This window comes from Cyrtonyx montezumae, unplaced genomic scaffold (assembly GCF_038088225.1).
Source record: "Cyrtonyx montezumae isolate F1298 unplaced genomic scaffold, pur_monq_1.0 scaffold_2, whole genome shotgun sequence".
In the NCBI taxonomy this organism is placed as follows: domain Eukaryota; kingdom Metazoa; phylum Chordata; class Aves; order Galliformes; family Odontophoridae; genus Cyrtonyx; species Cyrtonyx montezumae.
Genome location: NW_027071936.1, coordinates 25324650 through 25350946, shown reverse-complemented (window position 1 = coordinate 25350946; position 26297 = coordinate 25324650). Strand labels below are relative to the sequence as shown.

The window sequence follows — 26297 nt, the reverse complement described above, 5'->3', positions numbered from 1 at the left end:
AGTGCATCAACTCTTCTCAGTATTAGTACCATTTGCACGCATTTAAATACAGTTAAATAGTTTTATTTGAAGTATGCCAGAAATAGCCATTCTTCTTCAGTTTCGCTGACAGGTTCAAAGGGAAAGAAAGTACACTGAAAAAGTAATCCGTGGTGAAAGATAAAAATACATGGAAATACATGTGACACCTCCAAATGGGTGGAAATACCCCTTGAAAGACTGCAGGTGCAGTCTTATTATTATTTTTTACTTACATAGAAAGCAAAGAATAAGCTTACACGTAGCCCTGGTGACAGACAAAATCAAACACTGCCTTTCCTGAAGCAAAGAAGCCATAGTAGCCTTTACAACAGCCTCTGTCCCACTTCTAAGAACACTGTAACTTTCCCCTTTCCCTTCCTCAGGTGGTTTTTAGAGCTGCATTCTGATCAGGAACACCTGCTAAAAAACGTGGGGGGAAAAGTAGCGTTACTGCAAATATTAAAGAGAATATGAATGTTAAAACAAATCCAAACAGGAACTGCCCAAACTCAGCTCGTGCTGTGAGGACTGGTGCAACGTGCTTTAGTCAGGTTGTTGCTTTATGTTATTCACTGTCTCCATACTAGAATTTCTGAGGTTACTAGCTCAGAAGATTCCCACTACCACCCACAGAAGCACACCTCCAGACACATTCACAGCTGGAAACCCTGTTTCAAAAGGCAGGTGGCCTTCCTTCTGCAGATGCTAGCTCTGCCAACTCCATGCCATTACCTATTTTGAGGTGGAATGACACAAGGTTTCCACTCTGAAGCCAGAAATACAGTCCGCTCCACCCACACTTTCATATTCAGGACGACCCAAGCAGTTCAGTTCTGCTGCTGTTTTGACGCTGTAACTTAATGTCCTAGCCAGGACTCTGCACTTTGCTCTCAGGACCCACCTGAGAAACTGCGTTTCTCAATAACGGTATTGTTTTTCTTTTAAAGGAGGAATTGGCGCCTGGGAATTACTTGATTTCACAGAACTGTGGTATCGATAGAGCTGGAAGGGACCCTTGAAGGTCATCTAGTGCAACACCCCTGCATCCTTCATCCACTCATCACAGTAGAAACGCGCCAAGGCCCACACGGCCACCTCGGGGAGACCCGCGCTGACAGAGCCCCGACCGCAGGCCCGGCCCGGGCCGGGTCGTGCCGAGCCCTGCCCTGCCTCCGGCGACCGCTGGGGGCTCCCGCCGGCGCGGCGCGGCCCGCCATTGTCGGGGGCATGGAGGGCGAGAGCACGTCAGCGCTGCTCTCGGGCTTCGTCTTCGGCGCGCTCGCCTTCCAGCACCTCAGCACCGACTCGGACACGGTGCGTGCCGCGGGCGGGACGGGGGCGGGCGGGGCGGCCGTCGTGCACGCGCGCGGGCAGCGCTCGGCCGCCATGTCACAGCCCGCAGCCGCCGGCTGCCCCCGCCCGGGGCCCGCGATGCCGCTGCCGTGACGGCGGGCCGGGCCGCGGGGAGGCCCCGCTGACGGCCATGTGCCCCTACGTAGGGCCGCGTTCCCGCTGCTAGTTCGGCTGCCTTCGCCGCCAGCAAGTTGCTCTTTCTCTTACAAAAAGTAGGAGGAAGCGGCAAGAGGCGGCGCGGTGCCGCGGCAGCCATAGTGCTTTGCCAGGGGCTGATAAAAGTTGTGCAGGCAGCACGCGGACAGCTCGCACCGCGCCGCGCCGCGCTCACGAACACTGCCAACAGCCCAGTTTGTCTGCTCTAAATGCTTGCATAAATTTAACAACGATCGAGAGCCTGCTCCGTTGATAAGGTTTATGCGCTTTCCTACCCCAAAGGTGGTGTTTACTTACTGTTAGGACCCGTTAGGTATCGGTTAACGCGAGCTTTTGTTCTTTCCCCAAAAAGGAAGGCTTTCTCCTTGGAGATGTGAAAGGTGAGGCCAAGAACAGCATTACCGACTCACAGATGGACGATGTTGAAGTGGTTTATACAATCGGTCAGTGCATCCACGTTTCTCATAGCCAACTTGCTGCCAGGGCAGCTGTGACTGTGTGCAACTGCCCGTTCACATCCAAGTGGGCATACAAACCTTATTTTACAACATTTAATTGTTGAAAAGCTAAAATGTATTTTTTCCAGATTAAAATGACAATATAAATGCAAGATCTTAGCTCCTTGAGCATTATTGCTTCACTTGAAGTGCAGCTGCCTGGCAGAAACTTGTTACAGTCAAGTGAACTTTAATGTATTCATACTTAATACAGAACTTGAAACTGTGAACACTGCAAACTATGCCTTTCATTCTGTAGCTGTCAAGAGTGCTTTTTATAAAATCTTCACAGCAGTGAGACCAGCTGTGTATATTATAGTAGCTGTTAAGGAGAATATATGCATACACAAGTTTAACTTGGTTCCTCCAGGACAAAGTCAATACAGAAAGTAATGCACGCCTTCTTTCCAACCTTACTGAAAACACAGAAGTCACATCTCATTTTCCAGCTTTACCCCACAGCAGAATTAAGGAAGGCTTACCTTTCCTCCACCAAATCTCACTGTGGAACCAAAAGTCTGGGAAAACTGTGGTGCCACTGATCACACCACACATTCTTCCACACAATTAGTTGCTCCAAACTTTGTGGGTTTTTTGTTGTTGTTGTTGCTTTGACTTGATGATTTTATTTGCTTGATTTTAGATAACTTGCAAAAATGAAAGTTGTGGAGACAATGGGTAAAGACAAGGATGCTGAATGCCATCCCTTATCCTCTTTCACTGGAAGTTACCCCATTCTTCTCATGCACCCTGTTCTCCAGCCTTATTTCCCCACCTAGCACTCACTACCTGTGCTTTGCTGCAACATAACCAAAGTTAGCATTCTATGATTCTATATTGTATTCTACTGTACTCAGCAGAAGGGAGGGAAAAAAAATAAATGATAAATTTGATTTTCCACTTGACAAAACAAAAATATCAAAGGTATATAACTTACAGAAGTAATCTTGGAAAAAAAACTGGGTTAGACTTTCTCCAAAATTTCCTTTAAGTAGATAATAGTTTGATACAAAGATGTAACATTAAAGTTCTCTTCCTCATTCCTAATAAAAATTCTTATGACAGCATACAGAAAAGTGTACATCTCGAGCTGACAGATCAAGTAATATTGCATTCTCATTTCAGATATACAGAAGCATATTCCATGCTACCAGCTATTCAGGTGAGAAAATTTTAAGTAAAAAGATGCAGAAAAAGTTACTTTTCCTAACCTTACCTCTATAAAATGTTAACCTTGTAATACACATCTGAGAAAATCACTAAGATGCCATAACAGATGCAGCATCAGCTCTGTAGAATTGCAAATGCTAAAAGCCTTTATATTCCTATATTATTTTTATGTGCTTTGTTTTTGTTCGTATCTCTTTATGTAGAGATGTGGTATACCACATCCTAGTGAGCTGGGGAACTATACAGACTACAGAATGATGTCAATCTGCCGAAAAAAAACCTAAAAAAAACCCAAACTTTTTGGGGTTTACAGAATGATGTCAATCTGCCGAAAAAAAACCTAAAAAAAACCCAAACTTTTTGGGGTTTTAAACATTTTAGAAAATGCTTTTCTAAAATAGCATATCCTGATCCCTCACCATATCAGAAAATGGAAACATAGGGTCCTGAGCAGGGCAGAAGAAACACCAGATAGTTGTACAACAGGAGTCATTTTGTACACTAATGTCTCAAGCTCTGTTGTCAATGGAACTCAGCTGAGCAGATTTACGTCTTGATGAGAGGAAAATCATAACATGGACCCTCTGCAGTTTTTCTGCAAATTAATAAGTACAAACATTGCCAGAGAGGCACTTTACAATACAAGTCCTAATTGTCATAATTTCCTTCTAGCTTTTATAATTCTGCAGGAGAACTGAATGAACCAGCCCTGAAGAAAATACTATCAGGCCGTAAGAAGGTATTTAGTATATATTAATCTCGTACACACCAAGGGACTATCCCAACTTTTAGGGGTTGTTCTGTATGATTGTATTAATTTCTCTACCCACGTGCTCCATTGTACTGCTTGTTAAGACAGCTGCATCCCCCCCCAAAGTACACTACTAATTCAGGTTATCTTTGACTAAGGTTTGGCACAACTTCACTATTTTCCAAAGTGAACTGTTTCAATCCAAAATCAATTATACCGATCTCTAGACTGAGACTTTCATTTCACTCCCTTGGTTAAGGGGAAGGCAAACCACATACAGCCTGCTCTGCAGAAGATCATTTCTTTCTCAAGGGGAAGGTATATATTGAAAAGCTAAGTAGCCAGACCACCTTCACAGACTTCCAGGAAGAGCAAAACCACAGAAACTATTCCAGTGGATTCTATAAGAAGAGATGTTGTCATACAAGGGAAATAGTCCTAGGCAGTCCAGGAGTTTAAAGTTAAGTACCTGCTTTAATACATACACAGAACCATTCGGATTGATGCCTTTGTACTGAACCTACCAATTTGCATCAAGATGGAACATATGGACATTATAGTCTAAGAGCAGTACTGATAATCTTTCTTTTTGCAGAGTGTAATAGGATGGTACAAATTCAGACGCAACACAGACCAGACCATGACATTCCGGGAAAGACTTCTTCATAAGAATTTGCAGTCACACCTATCAAACCAAGGCCTTGTATTCCTTCTGCTAACTTCTAGTGTGATGACAGAAAGCTGTTCAACTTACAGGCTAGAACATGCCTTACACCGGCCACAAGAAGGGTAATCAGTTTGTTCTCTAGTTTTAACAAAGCTGTTAAATAACATCTGTGACTTGACTCTTTATTTTCATGGTTGCATGTGAGTTACTACTAGGACTAGTTTTAGTTACAGCTTTTTGAAGCTATTGAGACAGGCCACTAAGCTGTTAAAAGGCCAAATTTAGCAAGGAAATACTGCGTTAGTACGCATCTGAAAGCGGTGTAAGCTTTCTACAGAATTACTGCTCAAAGTCCCTGCGTTGGCAGATTGATTTGTTTAGGCTTAATCACCTACATGGGACATTCAGCAAGAATCATATTGTGCATCTCTGGTTGTGATGCCCAGTGGGAGGGGACACAAATACTGAAGAGGTATGCTTATACTTTAATACAGTATTGTCTCATACTTATGCACTTGAAGTCTTTTTCAGAAAGTTCCTCTAGTTGTTACCAACTTGGGTATGGCAGAACAGCAAGGTTACAGAACAGTGTCTGGTTCCTGTGCATCTTCTGGCTTCGTGAAAGCAGTAAGACAACACAGGTACAATAGAAACCTTACCTACTGGTATCTGTGGCTTTCCAGTACGTTGCTATAGCTGCTTTCTTTAAATGAAGATTTTTAAGTAATAAAAAAAGTGGTACGGCTATACTCTGCTCACTTATTGACTTGCTCCTGTACTTCCTGGCCTTCACAAGGGACTTCAGAAAAATCAGTTCATCTACATATTGGCAGTGAGAACAGCCTCAAAATAAGCACCTAGCACTGTGCCAGTCTATGTAAAGTAACCACAACTAGAAATAATATTTAAGTCTTGGTGACAACAGAAATGCAATACTGTTGCTAGAATAAAGCAGTCCAGATTGTTAGTCTAACAAGAGCAACTCATACTAGATTTCTTCAAACTAAAGGTCCAGGTCTTCCCCCCCCCCCCCTTACAATTTTATGCATCAGCCAGTAGTCAGTACAATCTTCAGTTAATGGGACTCTTAAGTTACACAAAATAAGCTTTAGAAAATCTGACTTAAGAATAGCTAATCCTAAAACAAAACCTAAAATCCTTCTTCAGTGAAGTTCCTTTCAAATGGGCATTGATACCCACTGGAATCAATTTTCAACTACACAATTTAATTTTTATACAGGCCAGAATTCTTTTATGAAGATGGATCCTTACAAGAGGTTCACAAGATAAAGGAGATGTATGCCACCTTGCAGGAGGAGCTGAAGGTCAGTTAAGTGTACCCACAGCATAGATACCTTCAGCAGTACTAAAGAGTCAAGCTAAGTGTTCTGTATCCTGCACCAAGCTGGGGGTACAATACAAGATCAGAAAGTTCTTTGCTCTACATAACATGTGCAAATACAAGTTCTACTTCAGTAAACTGAGAAGATCAATCCAAGTGTGCTGAGAAACTCCTTAAAAGGGGACTATTTCTGGAAATTCTCTAGTTTGTTATGGCTCTTTTGGGCAGGTGAGGACAAGTAAAAGGCACTGCACCTCACACAATACAAGGCTAAAGTTCTCATCTCCAAAACCACCCTCAAGCTCATTACTTCAGCTTTTTAGTGCCATGTACCAATATCAAACTCGGTTGCTTTACAAAATTTGCTAAAACTAAATTCTACTTCTGTTAACGCAGCTGATCTCAACTGAGATTTTTCTTTCCAGAAAATATGCTCTGATGTAGAAGTCAGTGAACGATGCGTAGAAAAACTCCTAACAGAGGTGAACCAATTAAAAGAAGAAATCAATAGAAAAAAGCAACGTAAAAACTCTTCAGGTAAGTTAAATCCAATGCTAGCATTTGGAAAGATCACAGTTTTATTTCACTTTTGAAAGAACACTTGTGAATTGGAAGAAACCTGAGCAGTACTGATGGAAGTGTACAGGAGGGTCTGTAACCTTTGTTTTTTAGGAGGGAACAAAGATCACCTAGAAGAACCAAAGGAGAACGTTTTGCTTTGTCAGGCACTGAAAACATTTTTTCCCGACTCCGGACTTCAGACATGTATCGTTTCCTTCAAAGGAAGGATCTCTAAGAACTGTTGTAAGATTGACCATAATATTAATATCACAGACAAACTGACTCTCATGGTAGAGGAAAGGGACTTCACTGAAGCTGAAACAAAACTAGTAAACAAGCGCAAAGTCAAAGTCACCACAACAGGACCAAAATCATTTAAGAAATTAAGATCACTGCAACGTGACCGAGAACTACATCAAGATGAAGAGGACAGCAACCAGGAAACAAAGCTTGCACTGAGTAGCACTGAAACAGATGAGGAAGCATTGGAAAATCTCAAAGATGCGAATGAATATCCATACTCTCCCACTTTCTGATCTCTTAATATTTGCCCAGATGTATTTGTACAAAAAGCTACTGCCAGCATATTAAAGTAACATAAATTACAGTACTGCAGGGATGGAAGTAGCTCACTGAATTTTTTTAAAGTACAAAGACTTATTTTTAAAATGCACAAATCCTGTTTGGCCCAAGTCAAGCAGAGTCCAAATGACATTCCTTGATTTTGCCTTGCAGAGTTAAGTCTGTATTCTCTATCTCAGGGTTCTAAGACTAAGCTAGCACTGTGTTAGCATTCAGATAACCTCACCTAATGCCTCAGTGATAGAACTTCAGGCTGCTGCTGAAGATTTCAGGACCACTCCAACAATGAGCCTCTCCTCAGCATAAGGTGACGTACAGAACATGAAATCAGATGTATCCTAGAAATAGCTGTTCATACATAACAAAGTTTTTAGTACTTTTACCTATACTTAGCTATCTGGTACTTAATTCTCCCCTTTCACTTCAGAAGGAAACAAAACTGAACTTCAGCAAGACCTCTGAAGAAGTTTAGTGGCCCATACATCTAGGGATATCTGCTGTTACTTATAAGACTCACTTCTTCCAAACAACTTTAGACATTCTTTAGATTCCACATTGCAATTGGAACCCACCCTTCAGTCATTAATGCAGTATACCAGTCAGTAAATATCCCTCCACAGGGAAGAAACATTATCAAAGCAATTCATTCTTGACACTCCCACAGTCTAGAAGAAAAATTCCCTCAACTCAAGATCTGCCTCAAGGGGTGCACTCAAACTCAGAAAACAACACATCTTGATGGTCCATAGGAAGGGAGCAAGTCAGTCAGCAACATCTCATTGACCTGCACAGCTGCAATCTGGCAGAGAGGGTACCCATTCTACCTCAGAACTCTTTGGGATTTTATCCTCTTCATAGAGGAAGTTTGGTTGCCAGAGTCACTTCTAAAGGAAGTTCTAATAAACCAGACAGTTGCCCCGATGAACAAAACTTTAAGTACCCCTGACAACAGTACATGGCCCCTCCCATTGGGTTATCAGCAGCTGATCACAACTGTCATACGATGGGTTGCTAGGTATGCACATTGACTACATTGTCCTCTCAGAGAGGATCCCCATAAGACAGCTTGAACACCCAGGAAAAACAACAGCTGAGAAAGGTTTCCCCTAGTCACTCCCACACTCTTACCCATGTGATCATGGTAACCACAAAAGCTTGCTGAGCAGATCACATCTCAGGTGCCACTAAACAAGCTTTGAGACAAAACTGTTTCAGTTTCTCACACCAGTGGAGAACTATTAAGCATGACATAGTTTTATTTCTGTTTCTTTACAATACGTTGCTCTCAATATTTAATATTACAAATCTTGGGGTCTGTAAGAAATGCTGGATTCTTAAACATAACCGGCATAAATCCTGCAAGAAAATAGAATGGAGGATCTTTTTAAATAAAGGATAAGCTTGACTTACCAAATACTCTGAAGTATAACAATACTTACCAAGTATGTGAGCTCTTTTTATGGCCTTGGAAATTTCTTTCTGCTTCTTATTACACAAGCCTAAACAAATAAGCTGTCTTTAGCCTACTGGTTTCAACCATCATTCATTAATTAGTTTAATAAGGAAGAAGCTTGATTACTGACAAATTCCTCTAGTTTTGTGAAAGCCTTCTTGCAAAAAGGTATGTATGCTCATATAAACTGTTAAGATAAAAAGTCATTACATAAGGGACATTGTCCTTGATGAAAGCTACTAATTATGAACATTTCAAGATGTGTACAACCAGCAGTATCCAATCCTGTAAACATACTGGATAAGTGAACTATGCTCTACAAGACATCTACATTAAACAGTAAGCAGTATTTCACATACCTGTTATATGCCTGCCATAAATGCGACCAGTGTATGGAGAAACAAACTGGGACAGAAGCTATTAGAAAGGAAAGATAGCAGCATAAGTGTTGCTTTGTACTGAAAAGAAGCTTTAGAGTTTTTGTATTTGGATTTGTTTCTTACAGAACCTTCCACTCCAACATTTAAGTCACACTGAAGTAGAACCAGAATTGAGCATTTCATTTGATAACAGGCCCACAGATTTGAAGTTAATAGCTATATTACCAGACCTATTAGTCAGCACACAATATTTTAGTTTTTAGATCCTCTACATAATGTTATTATGCATTCAGTATTAGCATTAGAGTTCTGCTCCCAAGCCCTTGAACACTGTTGACCAATCACCTTACATAAATATACATTTTCAAGGCACTCACCTGCACGTTCTTGTAGTCCACATTTATTCCACATAAGACACACTTTTTAGGAGGCTCTTTATAGGGATTCTCCATTTCTATAGGCTGTAATTAGACAACAGTTGGAATGTTTTAAATTTGCAAGAAAAAAAGCTCACACTTGGTTTCACACAGATCCTCAGAAAAAAAAATATGCCTTCAAACCAAAAGGAGCCCTTCTCCTACAGCACTTGAAAGGCGCATAAAAGCAAGAAAGGGACTGACTTTCTATATGATTCAGTGAAAGCAGGGTAAGCAAAGAGACTTAAAACTGAAGTAAGAAAGATTTTGATTAGATGCAACACAGAAGCTCTACTGAAGGCCATGGCACAGGCTGCCCAGAGAGGCTGTGGATGCCTCAGCTCTGGAAGTATTAGGGACCAGATTAGATGGGATCACAGGCAGCCTGATGTGCTGGGGAAGTAACCCTGCCCATGGCAAGGGGTTCAGGCCAGGAAGGCTGGAAGGTCCCTTCCAACCCAAACTACTCTGTGGTTCAGAAGAAAAACATTTACTTTAAAGTGAGCTATTAAAAGGTTATAGTAGCAGACTATACTATGGGCACTTAGTAGTTGATTGCAGAAACGGCAAAACACACTGATGAATAGAGCAACCTGTCTGTACAGCAACATAACTTCGAATCATGCCAGCAGCAAGCATGACACAAGATGTTATTTTCACGTTTTGTTGCTTGACCAGCACGGCTCCGGATATACACAGTTACCAGGAAGCAGGCATGGCACACCTCTAAACGGAATAAGGAATCCTTACCAAATCAGACTGGGCCACTGCTTGCTGGTGCTGAAGACGACAAGACCCCTCCCACATCAAGGCTGCATAGAAAGGAGACAACACCGTTGGAAACAACTCGCTAGAACAACCTAAAGCCACCACAGACACACAGAGCAAAGCACGCCCCGCTCACCCGGCACCGCTCTGCAGCACAGCCTGCCGCCCACCGCAGCCAGCGCCGCCATCTTGGCCTTCCCAAGGCCCCCCGCGCCTCCAGCCAAGCCGAAGTTCGAGGCGCTGGCCAATGGGGCCGCGGCCTGCCCGAGCGGAGGCGGGCGATCGGCTGCGCGGCTGTCACGTGGCGGACTTGGTCTGACAGCGGCACCGGAAGCGGAGGTTGGGGCTGTGCGCCTTACGGCGTCGCGGGCTGCCGCGGATGGCCGTGACGCACCGCTCTGACGTGCCCCGGCTCCCTCCTCATGGCTCAGCCCGCTCTCGCCGTGCGGAGGAGGAGCCGCAAGCGCAGTCACCCCCGCTCGCGGCCCGGGGGCGCCTGCTCGCCGCTGGCTTGCAAGAGACCGAGTGCTGGGGGTGACGGACTCCCGGTACGGAGCTGGCGGCTGGGGAGCGGGGCTGCAGTGCTTGTTTCTTTGCAGTGTTAATTCTCTTATTGTTATATTTCCACAGGGTAACAATGATAGCGAAGAGGATATGTTTGGCGACTACGACAGCTTTCACGAAAGTGATTCTTTATTGGCTCAAGTTCTCGATGCAGAGCAGCAGCACCTCCAGGAAAAAGGCACGGACACGAGAGCAGCTGGAGAGTTTGCACGTGTGGATCTGCAGTCAGAAATGGACCACGGCAAGCGAGGTAACTTGCATACTACAGAAGATAGTGGTGTGCGTAAAGTGGATGAACATTACGGCTCCCAGGTGAATGAATATGATGCTGGAGATGCCAATGAAGAACTCAGTGATTCTGTTTTTGATGAATTGCCTTCATCACAACTTTTGTATTTGGAGAAAATGGGGGAGTTTTCTTCTCGTTCTCAAAGATCTGCAGTCACGGAGAAGATGGATAAATGCAAGAGTTCCTCCTTGGACAAAATCTTGAATCCATCATCTCCCTGTCCTGACTCTGAACACAAGAACAGAAGCACAAAGTCTTCTAAAGGCTCCAAGTCTCTTTCGTGTAGAAGCGTGAGTCTTAAAGACCATCTGAAAAATGCAATGACTGGAAATGCCAAAGCCCAGACTCCAAAGGTCTCAAAGACCAAGCAGCTTAAAGAAGCTGTTTTGTCTGAAGAGATTTGCGTTGCTAAGGAAACTATTGGTTCATCATCTTTTGATAAAGGCCCTTTTTATGGATTACCCAGTAAAGTTAAGCACCTCCTCAAGCAGTTTCGGGGCATTGAAACACTTTATGGTAATAGTACTTATGGGTTCTTCAAAGCAAACAATTGTGGTCTAAGTGAAGCATTTTCTGTTTAAACCATTATGTTCTAAAATGACATATGATTGACCTACTGTCCACTGCACAAATTAAGTATTTAAACTGCAAATATTTTCAAGTGTAAAAATAAGATAATGTAATACTCCTTGTTGCATTTAAGGGAAAAGTCTAAGTCATGTTGGATCTCCAGAGGAGGAAGGATAAGAAAGTTAAGGTAACAATAGCTAAGCCATGTCAGAAGAGGGTTGTTTTTCAGTAGTGTGGAGGAGGATGGTGTGGCTTACAGGAATACTTTTTTTTGTGCGAGGTCTGAGAAAATGGGGAGGTTGTAGCACTTAAATGAAGAAAACTCTTGAATGCTGAATTGCTGGGTTTTGCAAAGCATTGGCAAAGAGCCCTATGGGGGATGAACATACCCTTAAAAGGATTGGCAGTAGTTCTTTTTTAATTTTGCAGAATGGCAGCACGATTGCTTAACATTAAAATCTCTACAACAGAGGAAGAATCTGATATACTCATTACCAACTAGTGGTGGAAAAACACTTGTTGCTGAAATATTAATTCTCCAAGAATTACTCTGCCAGCAGAAGGACGTCCTGATGATCCTGCCATATGTTGCCATCGTCCAAGAAAAGGTCTGGAAAAACTGTTGCTGGTATTGTGCATCTTCTGCAGTGTGCCTTGTTCTGTGACTGCTTTTAGCAATAACATTAGGTAACTGTATTTTTCTCAAAAACATTCTGGGAAATGAGTTGCTTCACTTTTAAGTGCTGCTCTGAGACTCATATTTCTGCTAAAATATTGTGGTTATCACTCCAATATGCTGAGTTAAACGTGTGGAATCTTGAAATGATAGTGCTCTGCAGTGTCATCTGTATTTTTTTCTTATATCAGTGTCTTCTGCTGTCAATTCTTCTGGCAAAGTACTGTTATAATAAAAACAGATACTACTCTGACTGAATCAAAATGAAGTTAGAGAACAGATATACCAACCTTGATAAAGTTTGTGAACGCTTTTGCTTTTCAACTGGGGAAAGTAGTCATAGTTAATGTTTTGCTTTCCTCATGTGGTTGGTCTAGATGTGGGTACGTTGCATGCATGGTTGAGTAGCTGAGACATATCTGAAATTCAGAATGAGTATGATTTGTTTTCCAACTGACAGTGCTTTTTTTTTTTTTTTTTTTTTTTTTTTTACAGGTTTGGGGTTTATCAAGCTTTGGGATAGAATTAGGTTTCCTGGTTGAAGAATATGCAGGAAGTAAGGGAAGATTTCCACCCATCAAGAGGAGAATAAAAAAGTCACTTTATATTGCTACCATAGAAAAAGGACACACTCTTGTGAATTCTTTGATTGAAACTGATAGGATTGATGACCTTGGTCTAGTTGTAGTAGATGAAGTAAGTCATGAGATTTTTCCATTTATAGCTTTAGTTTATTTCACTGGTTTAGTTTCTAGGGCTTACTGTGTCCCAGTAGTATAATTTTGTTGCTATATTAATACTTTGGGATCAGAAAACTGATCTGAGACCAATGCCCATTAGGATGAATGTTATTTTTATTCATCAACAGAAGTATTCTTTGTCAGAACAGTAGACTGTATTAACACACTTACTGTGTTAGTGATAAGCTGTACCTTAACTGTTTCTCAATTTGTCTCTACAAAGTAACAAAAATTAAAAAGTGATAGTAAGTTGTGTGGAATATGTTTTTGCATATGCATGCATGAATGTGGTATTTTGCTGGAAGTAAAATGAAGTCACGTTTCACTGAGAATTACCTGTTACTCTGCTTTTTAGTAGTGTAACTGAGTTTTACTGCTAAAGGTTAATTTTGGGGTTGAATCACGTGAGTAATATGTAAAATTTGTGTTCAGTTCTTGGAACGCTCCAGGCTAACCTTATTTAAATGCAACTTCTCCAAATGTGAAAAGACATAATAAATAAGGTAGGCTTTTTCTGGTAGCACCTTACCGCTAAGAAAAGATTAGTTTAGGATCCCTAACAAGTGTTTCTTAAAAAGAAGTTGATAAAGTTAACTTTAGGTTGCTTCATCCCTGTGCCAATTCTGTATTTAGAGGTCCTATTTCCTGACACTTGGGATCTAATTCACTGGAATGCAAATTTTAGCTGCTTGTACTCAGAGCTTTTGTCCTGGGTTCTTAAATACATATTAAGGTAATACTTGGGGAAGAAGCTTAGCAAGTCAGTTTACCAAGTGGATCTCTAGATGGAGTCTTGACAGACACTCCACTCAAAATTACTCCAAAGTATACAGTTCTCTTTGTGGGAATATTTGTAACCAGTAATAACACTTTGTTGCTTTCTCTTCTGGTCTGCAGTTGCATATGATTGGTGAGGGAAGTCGTGGAGCAACGCTGGAAATGACTCTTGCAAAAATACTTTACACTACTAGTAAGTCACTCTCTAAAATATTTTACTATGGTCATCTGTAGAAAGAAGCCTTGGCTTTGCTTTCTAGATTTATATTGTCTTGGCTGCCTTTGGAAAATGTGTCCATGACCTAACAGTGTTTACTGCTTTGATTGCTTGAGTTGTTATACCCCACAAGGAAGGGCGGAATGTACTTGAACCTTTTGTGATACTTCTCTGAGCAACCCTGAGCGTTGTCAAACATCTTCATTTCTTTGCAGGAGCTCCTTAGCCATCATAATTAAATGTCTTTATAGAGAGGGATTCCTTTTTTACTTTTACATCTCAGCAGTAATTCTTAGCTATATCCCTCTGAAACCTGCCAATATGGCACTTAAAAATAAATACAAATAGTGAATAAGCAGGCTTATGAGTTAAATACTGAGCAACGTGGCCATGGAAATAAACTGATTTCAACTTGTGTTTTACAGAAAATACACACATTGTTGGGATGAGTGCAACTTTAAATAACGTTGCAGACCTGCAAAAGTTCCTGCAAGCGGAGTACTATACTAAAAATTTCAGACCAGTATGTATACAAGATATTGTAAAACAGTAAATATTATTTCTGGCTTTAAAATTATAGCAGCCCTGTTTAGACTTTTAACATGGGCTTTGTGTTTACTTTCACAATGTTGTAAAAAAGCAATTGCGTGCTAAAGCTTGCAGTTGTACTAACAACTGCTTTCACAAGAGTATTGTGTACATACATGTGCTTACATTTCTAAACTAGTGCTAAATCATTGCTGTTCATGTAATACACATGAAATCTGAGCTAGTGGTCTTCAGTGATGAGAAGAACTGTGTATGAACACTGATGCATATTCTTAGCTAATTAGACATTTAATTGCTCAGAGCGGATAACTAGATCTATTTTTTAAAAACAGATGCATGTATTTATGTGAACGATGATTTATATTAAAAAAACAGCTATATAGATAGTGGCCTAATGCTGGTAATTTGACCATTGTTTCTGGATTAAATCAATCTAGGTAGAGTTGAAGGAATACATAAAGATTAGAGATACAATTTACGAAGTTGACAGCAAAGCAGAAAATGGCTTTACTTTTTCACGTGTCCTTAATTTCAAGGTAAGATCTGTTCTTTTGAACTACAGTTACATTATTATTCAGTCATTTCTTTACAGTGCTTTACACAAAAGAAATAACATAGTTGGCTTGTAATGCCTATAACAAAGACAACAGTAGACTTAAGGCAGGAAAACATCCTTTGAAATATCAGATATTTAACTGTATTTTAAACTTTTTTACTGCTTTTAAAGTAGAAGGTGGGGTTTGGTTTTTCTTTCAGTACTCTTTCATGTGAGTAGTTGTAAGGTGAATAATTCTAAAGAAAGGAATGCAAATGGAATAGTATGGAGGATGGTATATTTCCATATGGCTTTATACAGGTGGTACACAGACTACTGGAAAAGAAAATGAAGACTCACCTTTACGATGGTCAAGGCTTGCTGATGACTCCACTAGGGAAGGATCTCCAACAAAAGATCCTCACCCAGTGGTGGTCAGCCCTTAAATGGGGTCTGGGAGAGGTGGAGCCAGACTCCACCCCTTCCCATCACACAGGGATATCACCTTCACCTGTGCCCCTGCAGCTGACTCAGTACTTACCTCAGGTTCAATCAGTGGTTCAGGCTGTGATTCAACAGTTCCCATACAGTAGTAAAGGGCTTGAAACTTCCAGAGAACTAAATGCTGCAAGTCTGCAGGTAGATTTTCTCAGCTGTCAATCACTCAAATAATAGAAGATACATTCACTGCTGCGTGCTTATTACTGCCTTATTTGGATTCACTTGAACGTTAAGAGGGGTGGGTGATGGTATACTGCCACTAGCTCAAGCAACATTGCTACTGTGACACACAAAAAATATCAGGGAAGATAAAGAAGAGTATTTTATTTTTATATAGCTATATTGAGCTGGATCTTTTGGTAAACTGCGAAGTGTTTGGTTGGGAGAAGTTCATCCTACAAATTCTTATTTAAGTCGCCTTAATGCAAATGGAGATTACCCCAATGAATGCAGAGAACACGTACTGAGTACTTGCTGAGTTTAAGAATTAAATTCTACGTTTAAAAAATGATGTTTCTTGATCTGTTGATAGTATTCTGGTAGTCTGGAGAAAGCAGATCCTGACCACATTGTTGCACTGATTACTGAAGTTATTCCAAAATATTCCTGCCTAATCTTTTGTCCCACTAAAAAGAACTGTGAAAATGTGGCTACAATGGTTTGCAAGTATCTGAACAAGTATGTGTTTTTCTCCTTTTTTTTTTTATTATATACTTGGGATTTATCTTAACTAGTATGGAAGTGGCTTTTCTGGGTGATGAGGCATGCTTTGAATATACAGAATTATGTGAAGCTGTTAACTGGATATGTTACAGAATACTGCTCAAGGCTTATTAGTAAGCTGTTTTACAAGCTTTTTTTTGCAAATTTGATAAATAGAGGACAAATAACCAAAAAAAGCATAATAAGAGGAAAAGTATACTAAAAGCATTTAACCTTGTCTTACTGGCACTTATCTCCACATGCTACTTAGAGACATTTTCTCTGTAGCCCTGTATTTGGTCATGAATGTCATTAGTTGAATATGTAAGTACCAAGTATTCTGTACTTAGAGGATTTAAACTCTAAACTAGGTTTCATTTATAGAAGGAATTTCACTTTGTTTGACTTGATAATAGTCTAGCAAAGCTTAAATTGTATATAGGAAGAAATTATATTTATTATTCAAATTCCCCTGCCACCAAACTTGGAACCAATTTTCATGTCTACAAGCTTTGCTGTAAGCTGATATTGACCCTCCCTCTTGTCTTCAGTGTGCCTCATACACACACTGAATCAATATTTGATGCCTTCTGTACCCATGCTTACAAACAACAACAACAAAAAAAATCAGTCGTGGGTTATTTCAGTCTCTACTTGTGTATTACTATTTTAAAGTTACCAGAAGCAAATCTGTACCCAAGCTCCCATATTTAGTTACAGGAATGGGTAACCAGCAGGAATATAGAAGTTATGCCTGCCTTCATTTTTTAAAGTGATTGTTAATTGATCAAAGTCTGAAAAAAAATGTTTTCCATTCTCAAAGAGAGTTCAGAGCTCACAGGGAGAAAGAGAAACAGGACCTCATTAAGAACCTAAAGGATATTGGAAATGGAAGCGTCTGTCCGGTTCTGCGGCAAACAATTCCTTTTGGCGTTGCCTATCACCATGGTGGCCTTACAAACGATGAAAAGAGGAGTATAGAGGAAGCATACTCTAAAGGTGTTTTGTGTCTTCTTGCTTGCACAGCTACATTAGCTGCTGGCGTTAACCTGCCAGCTAGAAGGTGAGTTAACCAAAAATATTATCTTGTTTCATTCCTGCATTGTAAATAATAATAATAAACCTTAGATTAGAAACATCAGAGCTCTATTAAATATCTTTTAGCTGTTACTTGGAAATTTCAGAAGGAAGTAATTCAATATATTCAGCTCAGGGCAGAATTAAAACTGCAAAGTTAACCACCTAGGAAAAATCAATCAATAGCAAGGCTCTCAGAAGGCACAGCTGAGGAACACTTTCCTGAATGGATGAAGGAATTTTTACTATATTGAGAGATTTCTTCAGTATTCAGCAGTAATAAGCAGCTTATGATGCTTCTTAAATGCTTTCCCAAGAATAACGTTTGAGCCATAAAATACTTATTTTACGAAGAGATGTTTAAATATTTTTTAGCAGAAGAATATGTTAGCATTTGTTACACTGGTATTGATGGTACACTTTGCCACAGTTTTTAAGACCATAAAACTGTTTGATGAGAATCCAGTTTTGTGTGTCAGTGTTTGCATAATATCTGAGTGGAGAAAACTTTATTTTCCTAACAGAGAATTGTGGTCTGTTTTTAGCATTGTTGACTTAGGGTCAAAGATATTTGTGTTTGACTAGATACAAAAGCTCAGCAGCAAGTAATTAAAATTTATTATGGTTCAAGCTTCAAGTTATTAGATGTTTTGTTGAACACTTGTTTTGAAACAAGTATGCTTTATTTTGCTATGCTTCATGCTTTGCAAATAAGCTAATCTAGAGAATGCATTTTTACAATATTGCAGCTATAGTCATTTTAATATGAAGCATAATTTACCAAGGATTTCTTTTTACAGGGTGATTTTAAGAGCCCCTTATGTTGCTAATGAGTTCCTGAAGAAGAATCAATATAAGCAAATGATTGGCAGAGCTGGTCGAGCTGGTATTGACAATGCTGGTGAAAGTATTCTCATAGTGCAGGAAAAAGACAAGCATTTGGTAACTTTTATGAAGCTGATGGTGTATAAGTCATTGGATTAAGCTGGTGAGATAAAGAGGAGTAGATGAGCTCTTTAGCCTAGTTTCTGTAGAATTTCTATTCTAAGTATTTGAACTTGTGTATAGCTGTTAATTGTTTTGGTCATACATGGTTTGTTTTCATGCATTAGCTCTAAATGCTAGATGTCTACAGATACGATTCTGCTTATCAACAAAGTATAAGTATCAGTACTTCAGGACAGTTTAGAACTATTACATAAATATTTTCTCCACACCAATATGTTTCTTGGGACTTTTTTTTAGGTTCAAGATTTAATTACCAGTCCTTTGGAGAACTGCTACAGCAATCTTCTGCCAGAGTTCACCAAGGGAATGCAGTACCTGTTGCTATCATTGTTTGGATTGAAGGTATTAGTTAAGCATTATGAGGAGCTTAAGTGTATGGGGGATGCAATAAATGTTCTATTGCTTGATTCTGTAGGAATCAATGTTGAAAGCCACGTATTTTCAACACAGCTTCCCTTCAGTTGAAAAGTGCAAAGTTGTGGATGTCTTTCTCACTTAAAAAAGCAGTGACACAACATGACACTTCTCCAGCGTGGACAAGGCCAAAGTTATGTCTGCCTTCTCCACTGTTTCTAATGCTTCAACAGTCAAAACAAATTAACATAATGGAATAGCCAGGATAATAAACAGATGGCCATGCTGTCCCATCAGATCAGTGTCTATTCTGTTTGTCATATAGTCCTCTATCAACACCTGAAATGACAGTCTTACTGAGTAATTATTTTGAATAGCATGTTTTTTTTTTAAATGTATGATGACATGTTTAAACAATACTAATCACTTCCAATCTTACACAGATTGCAGTTACTCAAGAGGAAGTGTACAATTTTATGTGCCATACATTGCTGGGTGTTCAGCAGCAGCTGCTGTTGAAAGAGAAAAGCCTCTCAGAGATCATTAGAGATGAACTAGAAAATCTAATAGAAAAGGGACTCTTAAAAGGAAAAATAATGGAAAAGGATCAAAATTCCAGAAGTATTCTAACAATCACACAGTTGGGTAAAGCTACATATAAAGGTAAGATTAATTCTGTTCTTCAACAAACCCTTCCATCTCAGGATTACCTCCATTTGATGTAGCATTCTCTCTTCTCTTTGAAAAGGCAGTTAAAAAAATAAAGCTTGCACAGTGCTAGTTTAGTTACTAAATAACACGTTGGACTGAAACTAAGAATGAGTAGGTGTTGTGTGACTAAGCATTACTGGAATGAATTTTAACAATATTAATCACAAGGAGAGTCAAACCAGAACTATATTTAAATTAATGACTTAATTTGATTTACTATTTGCAATGAAAACTATTCACAATGTCATTTTTACACATAGGTATTGTGAGTAGTGTTATTTTTTCCTCTTGGAAGGAGATTAATGGGGAAAGTATATTACATGTAGTCTGATTCTAATGTAGAAAGTATAGCAGAAGGCATGGTTGTTTTTTTTTTTCCATCTTACAGCATAAGGATGCAGGATGAGAAAAGCAGTTGTACGAAACTAAGAGGTAGCTTCAATCTGTAAAACTTAGAAGTGTTTTTCTTAAGAAGATCATTCAAATATTTCCAAAGCACACAAAATGTACGTGGAAATCAGTGATTGCAGAATTTCACAGTTCTTTTTCACCAATAATGATTGATAAATTACAACAATTATTTGGGCTAAACTTTTCTCTTGGTTTAAGTTTGTACTGACAGCAAGCTTTTCTGGAAAAAAAGAAAACAATGACTACATGTGAGAATCTATCATACTTAATTCTGTATGCCTACCTAAAATTGCCATGCTTTGTATGCATATTTTTAGGGTCTATAGACGTGTCGTACTGCAATCTTCTTTACAAAGAACTGAAGAAAGGATTGGAAGGGCTGGTTCTTGAGAGCAGTCTTCATCTTCTCTATCTGGCTACTCCATATGATGTGGTTTCCAACTGCAGCCCAGATTGGATGATATATTTGAGGCAGGTGAGATTTACATTTCAAACATCAATGAGGGCATATGCTAACGCTGCTTAGTGAATTGTGTTTATACACACAGAATGTAATTAGTACAATAACGCTTTGATGAAGAGGTAAAGATATTAATGCTGTCAGTCATAGGGCAGAAGTGCTTTTCTTTACCAAGACCGATGAGTGCTAGGAGAAATCCTGCTGAATAACCCAGAAGAATAGTATTCACAGAAAAGTATTCGCAGAAAATAGTGAGGAAGATGGTATATTTTGCTAGGCTTATCTGGATGGTAAACAGACAACCAGTAAATAAAGAGAGGCTCACCTTTTGCAGATGGTCAAGGTTTGCTGGTAAGTCCACGGAAGAGGGATCTCCAACAGGAGATCCTTCCCTAGTGGTGGTCAGCCATTAAATGGGGTCTGGGAGAGGTGGAGCCAGACTCCACCCCTTCCAGTCACTCAGGTGCATTGCCTTCACCTGTGCTCCTGAGGCTGACTATCAGGTGATCTATCAGTGGTTCAGGCCATGATTCAACAGTTCCCATACAGTCATATGTATCTATATTTTACTCTCTTTGTGAGAAACAGTGACATGAATCATCTCTTCATTTTCCAGTACTCTAAATCCTGACTGTAACCTTGATGCTAGCCTTGCCATGACCAGAGTGATTGATCTAGGACAAGAATTACTTGTCATCTAATCACCCATATCCTGCAAGAAAGCCGTAGTTAAGTGAGCCATCTTCAACTTCTGGTGCTCTGTCATTTCATTCTTAGTTTTGAAAGCAAGATCTGCTAGTGAATATTAAGTCTTAATCCTCATTGTTTCTATATCTGAGTCTCATGCTTAACACCAATCAAAAAATGTATATATAACGGTGATTACCATGGGCAGTACTTGTCTACAAACTACTATGCATACATAAGCTATAAAAACACAAATCTTACTCTAGCCTCGCATGCCTCCAGGCTCTGTAATATCCAAGTACTCCTCTAAAGCGTGATAGATTAGAGATGACACTAAAGTCTGTATAACTGGGTTTGTTAATGTGTGGTACTCAAGAAATTGACAGGTATAGAAGCTGCAGGTCTGACTGCAGAAAAGTCAGCCGAGTATTCAAATATTATTTAGAGATGTTTAAAAGCATGGTTTTACTTTCAGTAATAGGCTTCTGATTTCAATAATGTGCCTCATAAGAACTAATTATCTGTGAATTTTGTATAAAATTATCCCAGAGTCTGCAGAACAATTCTTAAGTGTGGAGAAAAGGAAAAAAAAACAAAAAAAAAAGGGTGCTCTTTGATCATTGAGCTGTTTGTTTTTGAAATATTTTCTGAAACTGATTTTTTTAAATACAACTCTGTATTAGCATTGATCTCTCTCTGGGAGGGAAGAACTTAAATTCCAAAGGTGTCCATTTAAATTTCAAGACTTGTTAAAAAAAAAATACTAGAGCATGTAGAAGAGCTACTGATAGTTCTCCAGGATTTTTAACTGATTCATCTTTTTTTATATAGAGTAACTATCGCTACCAGATGAAGTGAGAAATGTGATGCTGTGTGCACCTTAATAATTAGGTTGTGTATGCATTCAAAAAGAAAAAAGAAAAAAAGAAAGCACACAACCTTTGTATAGATACACCAGAAGTTTAGCAGCTGAACACATCTGTATATGTAGCCTTACACCAGTGGAGTTAAAGGTGAAAAAGTGTGGAAGTTTCTAAATTGTGGAGGAGAAGAGAAAGCAAAATTACCTGTTTGCCTGCAGGTAGTATGAGTATTAGACTAATTTGAAGTTAATTACTTTTTAGAGCTAAATATTCCACGCATACGTTGTCTATAGCTGTTCTGATTTGTAACATTTAATTTCTAATTCATTGTCCTGAAGAAATGATTTTGACTGTAATCTGTCTTCTTTTAGTTCAACCAGTTGAGTTCAGCAGAGCAAAAAGTAGCAGATATGGTGGGAGTACCTGAGAGCTTTATCACAAAAAAGGCTTCTGGTCAAGCCATCAGAAAGGTAGGCTTGGAGGTTTCTTACACCTAAGACAATAGTGCAGTCTTGTAATTTGACTGTTTGGAAATGCTAGATTACTTTCCTGAAAGTATTTAGTTATTACTGTTCTTTTACTCGTTAGCTTTCTTTTCACCTCATCTTGGTTTTTGTAATGTTTAATATATTTGGGTTTAACATATACCTGTTTTAGAAATGTGAAGGAACAGGAATGTAATGACTTAATCCTTGAAGAATTAAGCAGGAAGTCGCGAGCTTCATAGGAGTACTGAGTTCTAACTTGTTTTATTCCTAGAATGTGGACAGTGCTGTTGTGAACAGGCTCTACCTGTCATTTGTCCTGTATGCCCTACTGAAGGAGACCAACATATGGAGTGTCTCAGAAAAATTCAACATGTCCCGAGGTTATGTGCAGAATCTCCTTGTATCTGCTGCTTCATTTGCCTCTTGTGTTCTACATTTCTGTGAGGTATTGTGTTAAGTATCTCTTAGTATCTTCTCTTGATTGGTTTTGCAAAACTTGGAATTTTCTTCTGTTGCGTGGGAGAGATGAGGCCTCCTGGTTGTAGAATGTCACTATGAGAAAAGAGCTGCCTTGGCTGGTTCTTTGCTTCTTTCTCCATTGAAATAATGCATGCTTTAGCTTTCAGAACTTTCCCAGATTTAGCTGAGGAGTGCCAAATGCAACTCTCCAAGTTAGAAGAGTAGCAAACAATAAGAGTTTTCCTGCTGTCTTTACTGTCTTTGACTTTTAATTGTCCTTGTCTCTGCAGGAGCTGGAGGAATTTTGGGTTTATAAAGCCCTGCTAGCGGAGCTTACCAAGCGCTTGACATACTGTGTTAAGACAGAGCTCATTCCTCTGATGGAGGTAGCAGGGGTTCTAGAGGTAAGTAAACCTATCTTGGATAAAGACAAACTTCTGTGCTAAATGTTCTTATCACTAAAGTATCTCTGGAAGACCAGGCTAGATTTTTATTCCAAATTTGGCATCATACAGGTATCTCACAACAGTCTGGAAGGTCAGGGGATAAGAGGTCTGACTGTTGGGAAACGTGAGCTGGAGCCAGTCATGTTCTCCTTCTGGTTGCTGCTGCAGCAACAGTGAAAACACTGTATTTGCATACTAATTTAGAACTCTGTGCTCAACTGTAAAACAGTGCCTAGAGATTTTAAATGATATATGTAACTAGTTTATGATCTGAGAACTCTCATTCAGCTAGGAAGATATTACTGGACCTCCTTTCAAAAGGACCCGCCTTTTCTATTCAGCATACTGTAGAAATCAGCTTGTCAGCTGATTTGCTGGCAGTGAGTTTTTATGCTGAAAAGTTAGAACTGTGAAGACTTAAGCCTGATGCATTTTGTGTGAAATTGCCTGAGTTTGGTGTAAAGGGAGAAGAAAGGTCTTCATTCCATGGCTTGAAGTCTGTAAGGGCAAGAGGAGTCTGAATAGCATGATTCTGTTGAAGCTGCATTGTACAGATTGCTTTTGAAATGTATTGCTGTCATCAAGGTGCTTTTAAACAGTAATTCAAACCATTAAAGCCATATTGACAGCTGGTACTTTTAGCAGATACTGTCATCTTGAACTGGCATGATTTACATAGGTTGTGTGTAGGAAACTGACAGAATCAATATTTGTGTTACTGTAGCGAGTTAGAAAATGTCTGTAGAATTTTGAGTTGCCGAAGAGCAGGCTATAATGTTCCTATGAGTTACTAGCAAGCACAGGTTCAGAGCCATCAGTCACACTGTGCATACAGCTGTAAAACAGAACAGAAAATATTTGCTGGCAATTAATGGATATTTTTTGTGAAATCTGTGACACTTCACATCACTAAACGCTCATGTTTGGTCTGTAAGCTTTTCTGTGCTTAAGCTTTTTTTGATGCTTAAGAATATATATGTTGTCAAATGAAATTTTCTATTCCTTGGTGTCTTAACAATAGGAGAAAAAATGTGATTGACCAAATACATGACGGCAGTGTACCACTTTTCCATCCAATAGGAATTGTTACTCAGGCTCTTAGAGCCTTGAGATATCCAAAGGCACTTCAAGCAAGCCTAGAAATGCATTTTGACTTAAACTTCCCATACAAGTTCTATTACTATAAGTTTTGCATCCTTATACCACAACAGGATCAAGCCGAGTAAAGAGAAGCAGATCACCTGTACCCCCATGCTGTTTTTAGCTGTCAGATTCCAGAAGATCTCTCCGGTCCTTGTGAACTAACACCTATGACTTGTTATCAAACTAGAAGATACAGTTGACTGAAGCAAAATATATATATATTAATAAGCTTTTAACTGGAAAGTGCAGTCTTCTCTGGAGTTGAAGCTCAAGAGATGGTGTTAATAGTTGCAGAAAAATAGGAGCACTTTTCAGACACAATGAGCTCTCATTTCATTTAGATCTTCTAAAGAAGGCAAGGCACGGATTTGTGTCAGTGACAGCAAATGTAGAAAACGTGACCAAAGAATGAGGCTGGCAGAAACAGTACTGTGCAGGTGCAGAGGAAGCAACAATGCCTGGTTTAGTTAGAACTGTGTAAGGTTTTCCAGGTTCGAGTCAGTATTTCTGGACTGCTAGTGCCAGCTCTTATGAGGCTTGCTGTTCTTGGCAGGGTGAATCAAAGGGAAACTGGATCAATATGAAAATTCATATATAAACGTTTGCGGTGGGTGCAGGGATTAGGACTGAGGATTCTTACTGCCTCTTATAATAACCTGACACAATTTTTGGCTTACAGGCACGAGCTAAACAGCTTCATAATGCAGGGTACAAAACTTTAGCACACTTAGCTAATGCAAATCCAGAAACTCTGGTGAAGACAATCGAGCATTTGTCACGACGTCAAGCAAGACAAATGGTTTCATCTGCAAAGGTAAGCAAGTATGTTAAAGGAAACTAGTTGAGGAATTTGAAGCTTCAAAAGTGAATATCTGAGTAACATTCAAAGAGAGTGGAAGATTCGGTTTAGAAATAAAAGCATTTGTGGATATTTGCAATGACAATAGTGATCTGTATTAATCTAGTGAATTCATTTTCTTAATCATCTTATTTATCTAAGATTGTTATAAGAGGAGTGAATTCAGCAACTACTGCCCTTGATGCACTTGAATGATTGGCAAATAGGAACTACTTAAACCAATGTTGTTTCTATATGGGGGTCATAAAAAGTTCTCTTCATTGGAGAAGCAAAGATTAGAAACATTCTGGCAGCTGATCTGGAACAGTAAACAGTGCGAGCGAGGTCTTGGCAGTAGTATATAAGAAGATATTAGTCCTTGGAGTGCTGCAGTCCTGTGAGCGACAGCATTGTTTTGTTTCATTTTTCAAGACCAGATACAAACTCAGAAAAGAACGCTGATGTTTAATCCTAACAGTGTAGCAAATGATTGTCCTAATTTCGTAATTATTTGATTGCTATTACAGATGCTGCTGACTGAAAAAGCTGAAGCTTTGCAAGAAGAAGTAGAAGAACTCTTAAAGGTGCCTACAGATATCCCGTAAACCTACTGACCAACTCTGTCATAAAAAAAATAATAATGAATTGAAGTATTCAGGCATGTCTTAGGTTTTAACTTTGTCCTATGTACACATGCTGTAAATATAATAAATATTTATTATCTTTTGTATAATCGCATTTGTATGAATTTTGCATTCAAAGTATTTATTGCACTTTTCTCTATTCGCAAATCTTGTTAACAAACCTCTTATGCAGTAGACCAGCATCAAAAGATGTGCTATTAAATGGTTCCCATTCCTATACGTAGCTGTAGGAATGCTTTGTGGGCGGGACTTAAGTGGTGGCATGTACTTACATGCTCATAGCTGTCTTAAAAAGCACAGTAGAAAGCAACGCTGTAGCATCATGAATGTTCCTTAGGACACCCATGTGTGAACAAACTTCTTTAAAACTAACCCTGGTAGGAGTTCCTGTCTCCTGGGGAAAGCTAATGGAATGAGAAGTAGAGTTATAACTTCAACGCAGAAATACCAGAATCACATAAGGAATTGTAG

The 26297-nt window shown here is 39.4% G+C and overlaps 3 protein-coding genes across 7 annotated transcripts; 2 read left to right on the top strand and 1 right to left on the bottom strand.

Annotated features, from left to right (window-relative positions):
• The first annotated feature begins 1218 nt into the window (after positions 1-1218).
• ABRAXAS1 (abraxas 1, BRCA1 A complex subunit) lies at positions 1219-8008 on the top strand. 2 transcript variants are annotated; one of them, XM_065736643.1, is made up of 9 exons: positions 1219-1335; positions 1883-1973; positions 3153-3189; positions 3870-3936; positions 4544-4737; positions 5137-5256; positions 5856-5940; positions 6383-6494; positions 6630-8008. In XM_065736643.1, the coding sequence occupies exons 1-9, from the start codon at positions 1249-1251 to the stop codon at positions 7052-7054; spliced, it is 1218 nt and encodes a 405-aa protein (XP_065592715.1). In that variant the 5' UTR covers positions 1219-1248; the 3' UTR covers positions 7055-8008. The 2 variants fall into 2 exon arrangements, with proteins under 2 accessions (XP_065592715.1, XP_065592716.1); XM_065736644.1 differs by having other exon boundaries at positions 1256-1335; positions 1887-1973.
• Positions 8009-8332: 324 nt separating this feature from the next.
• MRPS18C (mitochondrial ribosomal protein S18C) lies at positions 8333-10312 on the bottom strand. Of its 2 annotated transcripts, XM_065736091.1 has the most exons (6): positions 10254-10312; positions 10100-10161; positions 9311-9394; positions 8913-8970; positions 8540-8599; positions 8333-8456 (listed from the first exon to the last, which is right to left on the bottom strand). In XM_065736091.1, the coding sequence occupies exons 1-6, from the start codon at positions 10303-10305 to the stop codon at positions 8386-8388; spliced, it is 387 nt and encodes a 128-aa protein (XP_065592163.1). In that variant the 5' UTR covers positions 10306-10312; the 3' UTR covers positions 8333-8385. The 2 variants fall into 2 exon arrangements, with proteins under 2 accessions (XP_065592163.1, XP_065592164.1); XM_065736092.1 differs by lacking the exon at positions 8540-8599.
• A 394-nt stretch (positions 10313-10706) lies between these two features.
• HELQ (helicase, POLQ like) lies at positions 10707-25920 on the top strand. Of its 3 annotated transcripts, XM_065736640.1 has the most exons (17): positions 10708-11486; positions 11970-12148; positions 12712-12912; positions 13854-13926; positions 14376-14473; positions 14937-15035; positions 16068-16213; positions 17061-17300; positions 18115-18256; positions 18560-18664; positions 19120-19339; positions 20116-20273; positions 22180-22278; positions 22568-22741; positions 23046-23159; positions 25024-25158; positions 25710-25920. In XM_065736640.1, exons 1-17 carry the CDS (start codon positions 10772-10774, stop codon positions 25785-25787), a joined length of 2976 nt encoding a protein of 991 aa, XP_065592712.1. In that variant the 5' UTR covers positions 10708-10771; the 3' UTR covers positions 25788-25920. The 3 variants fall into 3 exon arrangements, with proteins under 3 accessions (XP_065592713.1, XP_065592712.1, XP_065592714.1); XM_065736642.1 differs by lacking the exon at positions 11970-12148 and having other exon boundaries at positions 11447-11486; XM_065736641.1 differs by lacking the exons at positions 25024-25158; positions 25710-25920 and having other exon boundaries at positions 10707-11486; positions 22568-22676; positions 23046-23153.
• The last annotated feature ends 377 nt before the right edge of the window (positions 25921-26297 follow it).